Source organism: Ascaphus truei, chromosome 6, assembly GCF_040206685.1.
Source record: "Ascaphus truei isolate aAscTru1 chromosome 6, aAscTru1.hap1, whole genome shotgun sequence".
Lineage (NCBI taxonomy): Eukaryota > Metazoa > Chordata > Amphibia > Anura > Ascaphidae > Ascaphus > Ascaphus truei.
The window spans coordinates 40626182-40635971 of NC_134488.1; the positions used below are offsets into that span (position 1 = coordinate 40626182).

Here is a 9790-nt window from a genome sequence, read left to right on the forward strand (position 1 = left end):
TACCGCCAAACCTCACCCCTCCCCCCCCCCCCCCATCACCATAAGCTGTAAATCAAAAGTTGATGTACAATGCAATTTAATGTGCATCTGTGTCTTCCAGGTGGATTTTTCTAAATTCATCGCTATCTTGGATTACATTTTTATAGTATAACTTTATTCTAATTTTAACATATTAGTATAGATAATGTAAAAAATACATACAGTAATGAAGGTCATATCATACATGTACATATACTGTATGTACACAAATAAATGTATGCACACACATACTTCAATGTCATGTCACTGCAGTTACACTAAAAAATGTACAATTCCTAGAGATATGGTAATTCATTTTATTTTATAAGTAGTCATTGAGATGTTTGCTGTATTTTTGACATTCAGTAGGTAAAGTGTCAGATACATTGTTGTATTACCTGTTATCACTAAACCTCCCTCTCCTTGCGTGCTGTCATAAACATAACATGGTCATAATTTGTGAAATTGCTGGTCTTTTTAGTAGGTAATGCTTCCAAATTCTCAATGATGAATCCTGCATCACAAACAGCCTCTCTTATAAACTCCTCATCATATGACAGACTGAAGAACTTGTGTTCACCAACCATATAGCACGAATTATTATATGACCCCACCAGTAACATATGTCCCCCAGTTTTTAGCATTGACGCTAATTTTTTCAGGTTGTTACAGAAAGCCTGGTGGTCCTTGCTAACAACCTGTAAGGCAGCAATGCAGATCAGACAGTCCATCTGTGGCAGGACTACAGGCTCTAAAGGGTTATCTTTGGTGAGATCACATTTGACAACGCGTTTCACTGCTCTTCTTGCTTTGTCTTCCTTTCCTTCCCACTCCTCGCTGAAATGACAAAATGAAAATGATCACATGGCAGTTTTGGAGCAAACAGTGGTACATGAAGAAAATAATGTACACCTGTCCCTCAAATGACTAATAGAGATGGGCAACTTCACCCAAAACATTTGGATCCACAGCGTACCAGTCGGTTTCTTTGGTCCGCTAATTTCAGCGAATTAATATCAAAAAGGGCGATTTGCGTCATGTGGATTAATTGCTATTAGCAATACACCCCGTGGATTCTGCAACCCGTGGACGGATTTGTAGAATCCAATTGTTAAGATCGCTGAATCCGATGATTGGATTCTAGAAATCCGTCCATGGGTTGAATCCAATGGTGGATTTTGATGAATCCGCGTGTGTTAAAATCGACCAAATCCGTTTGTGGGTTTTACACCGGTAAACCGATTTTTGGGGGAAAATGTGTGTAAATCCCGGAAACGGATTTTGGAGGATTCGCCCATCTCTAATGAGTAAGACAATTAAAAAGTAAAAATGAGCAGAAGACTGCTCAGTAAGTACAGTGAATGTCTCTATCTGTGCCAGTGCAGTATAGAACAGATTTAAAAAATCTCATGTTTAACCAATTCCTGACATCTTTCACATCTTCCACACTGAAACCTGACTTATTTTCCTATGGCAGAAAGTAGAAGGATAAGGTATTCTTATTAAGAGTTGAAACATTGAAAGTTGTCAGTCTTTACATAGTAACTAATTAATGAGTATTTAAGAAATGTAATTCAGTTATCCTTATTGTTGCTACTGTATTATCTCAGTTTTTTATGAATTACTCTCTTTTCCTTACTATTATTATTAGTATTATTTTCCACTCTTATAAATTACATTGCTATAAATCACTGAATACATGATTGACACCATATAAATACAAGATAACCATTTTAATAGCGTCCCAAGCAGTATACATATCCCCTAAATCTCCCTCCAATACCATTTAACATTTGGGATGCACATTGAAACCATGACATCCAAAACCTATGCCAAACTAGATGTACTTTATAGGAACAAATCCTCCCTAAGTCTGCTGGTCAGAAATCATATCGTACAGCAGGTGCTAATGCCAATTGTCGACTATGGGTACATAGTATATGGCTCGGCACCCCAAACCCACCTTAGCAAACTTGATACCCTCTACAATTCAATATGACGTTTTGTTCTCCAATGCAACTACAACACATAACTGCGAAATGCTCAAAGAACTAGATTGGTCATCACTTAAGTCTAGGCGCAAAGTACGTCTTTCCTGTCTTGCCTTAAAATACTTTCTGGGCAAGTTACCCGACTATCTAAACAAGCTCCTCACCTCACATGCAGCACTTATCATCTGAGGTCTGGCTCCAAAAGACTATGCATGGTCCCAAGTTTCAGCAAAGTATCCGGCCACTCCTCCTTCTCTTACTGTGCATCCCAAAACTGGAACAATCTACCGGAGACTCTCACATCCACCACCAGTTTAAGTTCTTTCAAAACTAAAGCTGTCGCACATTTTAATCTGGTCTGTAACTGTTACATACGCCTTTAACACACATTCCCAGCCAGCTCAAACTCCCACACCCACCACATCATGAATATATAGTTATGTCAACAAGAGAGCTACTGGCCAAAGGGTTAACTAAATAACCAAGTATCTAATATTATTATTGAAGTATTTTATTTTATACTTTTTACCATATATGTTTTGGCAAGGGATGTAGCATTGGGCACTCCCTGTCTCTTGTTACATATGCCTTTAATATATATTATCTTTTCTGTGCATGCAATGTCTTGTATATCATGTATACCCTGTTCACTTATGTAAATATGTATTTGTAACTATGTATTATTTGTCATCATAACTCTATGCCCAGGACATACTTGAAAACGAGAGGTAACTCTCAATGTGTTACTTCCTGGTAAAACATTTTCTAAATAAATAAATAGGGAGAGACACCTGTGCTCAAAAAAGAGATAACCTTAGATACAGGGAAACACAACGTATATTTACTGTAAATGAAACACACACACACACACACACACACACACACACACACACACACACACACACACACACACACACACACACACACACACACACACACACACACACACACACACACACACACACACACACACACACACACACACACACACTACATTTAATGAATTTCCACAAGAACTATTTTGACAAGCCTATAGCCAGTTGTGAGAAAGGGGGTACAGGTGTCAGGCCCAACAGAATCAGAACCTACAACCTCTGCTATATAGAACATTATCTAGCATTGGGATCTAAACCAGCTGCTGGGTAGCGCCACTGTCACACTGTACTTTAGTGCCTAATCCACCTTCGGATTTCCATGTGCGGATCCTATTTTGGTAAAAGATCCCTGGAAAATCTGTATATCAAATATTGACAGGTTCTCCAATCTCTAATAGTCAGTACCTAGAATAAAAGTTCAATAAAGAAATGTTTAGCAGCTTTTATACAGCATAAGGTAACCCCATAGCAGCCCAAGTGGCCAACTAGTCATTGGGAACCCCTGGCTATCTGGCAACTAAGGGCTACAAGGGGATTATTTTATACCTGACACAAGACTACCTACTCCCCATTGCACACCAACAGGCATTGTTTGGGAACAAGTTCTTACCAGTCCTGAGATTCTGTTCCATTAATTATGATATAGTCAGTGGTTTTACATTTTAATTTTATTAAAAAACATGTGTAGTTTGAAGCATTGACTTGTCTTTTTACCATTTTAATACATATTTAAAAAAATGAATGCACATTATTGAGCATAGAGATTCTTTAGTGGGGTTTTCCTGCTCCCTCAAACGAAGGTTTAATTTTGAAAAAAAAAAAATTAAACTTGAAATTTTTATTGGATAACAAGGTAAAAATATACAGAAATATAACATAAATAAAAAAGAAAAAAATTATTGGGGCTGGGTACAAAAATAAAAAGGATAGGGGGGGTAAGTGGGGTAACAGAATTCTGGTGAAACTTCAATAACATAATATACTTCAATGTAACATATACTTTATTTTGTATAGAGAAAAATCTGGGACAGCCTCTTTATCTTTTATATAAAAAAAATATCTCTGGGTAAACCGTGTTGATAATAAGAGACCTAAATTTCGTATGATAGAATAGAAATGTGTGCAGGGAACGGCAGCCAGATCTAACCTGTGGGATTACAGAGAGTGTGGTTTTACAATTTTATTGACTGAGGGAATTGTGGGCTACGTTTCGGCTACCTGTAAACAATATCCAAGGTAGCCATACCTTCTGGTAGTTGTCGTACGTATCGTTAAAAAAACTAGTGAGCTTTTCATCATACATACAACCTATACCTTGTTTTTAATTAGCGGGATTGATGGAAGTTTGGCCTGTTTCCAGAGATGATGGATTAATTTTTCTCACCTGGAAGATGATAATTTTTTCCGAAATATACTTTACCTCTTTCCTTCCAGATCACAAACTATTTTTGCAATGTGAGACCAGTCAGCAGCTCCGGGCTCCTTGTTCTTCCACATTTCAAATTCCCTGATATTTGCGTCAGTAAATTCTATCACATTGATCTCTTTGAAGAAATCACAGACGGTTAAGAGATGATAAGCAGTTGGTCCAATGGAAACATCTAGCAGGGTTTCCCCTTTCACACGCCCTGCACCCAACGGTTAGAAAATAGGAAAAGACACCTGTTTGACAATACTGTTTTTCAAATTAGTAAAGTATTGAACAGAATACAGCTTATTCACATGCTTCAGTTCCCCAAAAATGTTATAATATTTTACAGTAACTTCAATATCAACTAATAATGAACCTACCTGATGAGAACATTTTAAACAATTGTGTAATCGGATATACAACCAAATCCTCAAACATATCATTAGTTCCATTATAGCAATATGTATCTATTAACCCTCTGGGATCAAACTCTTTATCATGGTAATGCTTGTGGAGACTGGAATCCATTGTGCGTCTCTTTGGTGTAACGATCCTGTTACTTCTATGTACAGTAGAACGTGTAGAAGCCTTAAGTTGCAGCTTGAGAAGGTAGAATAGTAGAAGCTCGGTTGGCATCGCAGTATTTCAGCATTTACCAGAGCACGTGATAAGCTTCTGTACAAACATTCACATGGGACGGTGCTGATCCGTGTTTGTTAATGTTGTTGCCTGGATAATGTTTGGTCATTAGGATTATTGAAATTATCCATCTGATATGACACATGACACTACATTTATGGATTTATTGTGGTCTATGTATTATCAAGTCGGTCTGTGCTAAACAGAGCATTTTGTTAGTGTGATTCACACCGTATGTAAGGGAAGAACTGTACAGTAAGGGATTGGCATTTCACCGTGGTTTGAGTTAAAAAAAAAATGTGTTTGGGATGGAGTTTTCTTTCTAAAATCTTTTCCTGTTTTTGACTGTGTTCCATTGTCACTGAACCTCAATTTGATTGTTTTAATTTTTGGATTTCTTACAAATAATATAAAAAAAAAAAATCAAAGTTTGCAGTAAATAATAAAATTGTGTAATAAAGCCTGAACTCCCCTAAAATAAGTATACAATAATAGAACTAAAATAATGTAACTTAAAACAATTGAAAAATATATGGTGAGAGACACTAGAGATGGGCAGTGGGCCTGAGGTTCTCATTCTAAAAATGTTAAGGGTTTGGGTTTGGAATATGAGGTTCTGGAACATTCAGATTTCACACACCAGGTTTTGCCTATCTCTAATTAATGCATTCATTTTGTATAATTTGGGGCATACAAATGGCTGCACTACTATTTACACCATCTTTAATGTGACTGAGCAAACCAATGCAGAAACCCATTAAGAAAAGTAATGCAAACCACACATTTCTTAACACTTAGGCCTCTGGTAAGATGCACGCTAAGCTTATCTGGTTAAAGACCAACCATCACATACCAGAAAGGGACACAACGCATAGCAAAACATAAACACTGCCCCTCACTCGTATATTTCACTAACAGTGAAAATTATCACTAGCCTCTGCAGTGAGGGAGAATGGCCTCAATGGAACTATTCTGCACAAGAACATGGAAAAACCTGCCATGTATTTTGTCATATAGGATATAGCATAGAGTATTTTTGTCTTTTGTTGTATCCTTTTGAATAAAACAGATAATGCGCTCATTAGTGGTAAATATAGGTTAAGTGATATTGTGAACAGATTAATATACAACCTTAATAGGGAGGTTTTATGCTGCAGTTTCTGGGGGATGGCTCAGCTGTCCAACTAATACAGAAAAAAGAGAAAAACAGCGCAAAAAAACCTCATGGTGTAGTATTTAAAGAATATTTATAGAATAAAAAAGGTGATTATTGCACGTACATCAGGATAAAGCATATAACAACAGGACATGTTTTGGACATGTTACCACTCTTGGAAACTGCTCCGTGTAGGCTCACTGTCTCTCTGGATGGTCCTCTTATCTTCAATAACCGTCCCAGCAAGGGGTGCGCACCTCATTAGGAATTCACCCCACAGTGTGAGTCTCTGGTCTCCGGCGGGTCACTCGGCGGGAAGTTCAAACCTCTGTGAGGGATCTCCCGTCAGCTGTGATTGCAACAAGCGCTGTGTTCACACAGGCCGTTCCGGGTTGAGCCGCAGTCGTCCTGACGTCATCAGACGGCGTCCTGGTCTCACTCCCGCCTGCTCGCGGATGTTGTAAGCGATGTAAGTGGTGAAAGTCCAAAAGCATGTGCAGGAAATATGCTCTATGTATAAACCTCAGTGGGTATTGATAGGAATATAGATGGAACGCGCCCTCTCCTACGCGTTTCGTAATCGATACTTCTTCAGGGAATAACGGAGGGGGTGTAAGGGGCGGTTCTTATACACATGAACCTAATCTGATTGGCCACAATAAATTGACAGACAATCCCCACCTGGGGAGCCAATATTGCATATCAAATCAGGGTCTATGCACAGCACAACATTAAATAAAATACACATCATTTAATTTTAATACACATTTTGCAGTAAATCAAAGCTTCTAAAAAATAAAGAGACAAAAGTTAGTAACATATTAAAAACAATACAAATATGAATACTATCGCTATCTCAGATTTAATGTTATGTGAATGACTATAATGGTTTAGAAGACAAAAGGGACTGGTTTTTAACACACAAATATTGACTTTTGAGAGAAAGGAAAAGTCAGAAAAAATTATTTATTTAAAAGTGTAAAGAATATATATATATGGGTTACATCAGTACTAAAAAGTAAAAAGGAGGAATTAAAAAAGAGACCAAACATCAATCTCTTCATTAAGACCTAGTGGAGATAGAGTTTGAAGTTTGTATATCCACAAGCTTTCTTGCTTGGACAATTTCTTGTCTCTATCTCCACCACGTCTCCCTGCCTGAACAATTTGGATACCTATATACGTCATATAGGAAGGATCTGAGTTATGCTTAAGTTTAAAATGCCTGGATACGCTATGTTGCTCAAAGCCTATTTTGATGTTTCTAGCGTGTTCTAAAATCCTAACTCTTAAAAATCTTTTTGTCCGCCCTACGTATTGGTATCCACAGGGACACTGTAAAAGATATACCACATGTGTTGACTTGCAGGAAATGCAGTCTTTGACAGTAAAATTTTCTTTAGTAGTGTTAGATTGAAAAGTTTTTCTATTTTTATTTAACATTTTGCAGGCTTTGCATTTACCACAGCAATAGTTACCGTTGGGTTTACAGGGCATCCATGGAATCTCCAAAGGTGTTTGTATTTGGGATCCGATGTCGCTCGGTGCCAAATAATGTTTTAGAGTTTTTGCCCGACGGTAAATAAAGCTAGGTTTCTGGTTGAGGGAAGGACCTAGAATCGGGTCATTACATAAGATGTTCCAGTTTTTATTAATTATTTTCTGAATACTAGTACTAACAGAACTAAATTCTGTAATAAAGGGTACATTTAATTTCTCCTCATTTATTACTGTTTTTGTTTGTTTTTTCTGGACTAGTAGAGAATCCCTCTCCATTTTCTCAACTTTCTCTAGAGAACAGAGTAGCAAAGTCTTGTTATACCCACGCTCGATGAACTTTTCAAATAGAGCGGCAGATTGAGCTTCGAAGTCAGTTTGGAGACTGCAATTCCGCTTTAAGCGCATGAACTGACTTAGGGGTATATTGTCAATCCATGACCTTTTATGATTGCTGGTTGACAATAAAAAGCTGTTCGCGTCCACCTTTTTGAAGAATGTTTTGGTGTTAACTGTTTCACCAACTCTAGATACCAAACTGAGGTCTAGAAAATCTATCTGGTTCACACTGGTCTCAGATGTAAATCTCAAATTCAGATTGTTATCGTTCAGATAGATCTTAAAGAGTTCTAACGTTTCATTATTTATTCTATAAATATTCTTTAAATACTACACCATGAGGTTTTTTTGCGCTGTTTTTCTCTTTTTTCTGTATTAGTTGGACAGCTGAGCCATCCCCCAGAAACTGCAGCATAAAACCTCCCTATTAAGGTTGTATATTAATCTGTTCACAATATCACTTAACCTATATTTACCACTAATGAGCGCATTATCTGTTTTATTCACTTTGTCTTTGCTTGCTCACTTTTGCTGCACATAATTGGTTTATTTGAGTTTTTTATTTATATTGTGTTTAATCCACATCACTGATATAATTAGTTTTCATTATTTGTGGTTTAAATATTGCACTCTATCATCATGGCTTGGTCCCTATCAAGCTGTAGGGAGAAAAGGGCAGCTTTATTTGATTCTATGTTCAGAGATGAATCTAATGTTTTCGAGGACGATCTTGCAATTGACATTCCTGTTGAAGCCCATTTTAAAAAACTAGAACATTTACTACTAACTGAAACTAAACAATGGTTAGAACGCAACACCATACAGAGATATCTGGATTGCGGGAGAGTACCCCGCGGGTTGCGCTTCCAAAAGAATCCCACTTTTGGAAGAGAGAACAATCAGTTCATGAAAGAATGGGATAGGATTCAAGAGGAATGTTCAAGAGAATTGATGAGGCTGATTATCTATGAACGTAGTAGATCAATAGCTGCCCTAGAAAAGGAAATTGGTAAAATGATCTCAATTTTGGAACCCTTAGTGCTACATACTGACTGTTCCAAATTGGAATGCGACCTAAAAATGACACTAGAGTCTACAACGGAGGAAATTATGTTGAATAAACAAAAGAAATTTTATCGTGACAAACACGACTACGATAATGGTAGACAAAAGGACTGGAATAAATCTGAGAGAGAAAAGGGCTTTATTTCTAATAGTCAAAATCCCCATAAACTTCAAGGTGCATCGCACCAGAAGAAAAACAGAGATAACAGCCTTCATTTTGAAGGGGAAAGAGCCCATAAGGAACAACCTAGAGAAAACCGTAAACCATATAAAAACTATCAAAAAAAACCACAAGATAGACAATATAAAAGTTATAATAAAAGGAGAGACAGTTCAAATACTAAATCAGAGCACGTTAGTAAAGAAACAAATAATAAAGATACACACTATAGAGAAAAACAAAACTGGAGGGCCAATACGCCCCCTAGAAAAGACTCTGAAAAAGAATCTCCCAAAAAATCCCTTTTTCTGGAGGAACTCAAGTTAAGATACTTGGGCCCAAAAGAGAAAGGGAGCCTGACAAGAGAGAAAGAGAAAAGAATTTTAGAGACTCCCATGTCACAGAAAAGACACCACTCACCAGAAGAGGTACAAGAGGAGGGTGTAAGACCAAAACAAAGAAGGGAATCGAACTAAACGAATCTTTTAAAGGTATTTTTAATCTATCCAAGGTCGAATTATCATTATGCCAAAAGTTGGTATTAAGTAAGGGTCTTAAATTCTCTCAATCAAGTGGTCCCAACGGGTTCCAGTTATTCTCGGACCTACATAGGTTCACTAGGAATCTGACACTTAAAAG

At 37.2% G+C, this 9790-nt stretch overlaps 1 protein-coding gene across 1 annotated transcript; it reads right to left on the reverse strand.

The window, feature by feature from the left end:
- Positions 1 to 265: 265 nt before the first annotated feature.
- Positions 266 to 4823, reverse strand: LOC142496439 (indolethylamine N-methyltransferase-like). The gene is made up of 3 exons (XM_075603135.1): positions 4676 to 4823; positions 4305 to 4512; positions 266 to 855 (listed from the first exon to the last, which is right to left on the reverse strand). The coding sequence occupies exons 1-3, from the start codon at positions 4821 to 4823 to the stop codon at positions 426 to 428; spliced, it is 786 nt and encodes a 261-aa protein (XP_075459250.1). The 3' UTR covers positions 266 to 425.
- Positions 4824 to 9790: the final 4967 nt, after the last annotated feature.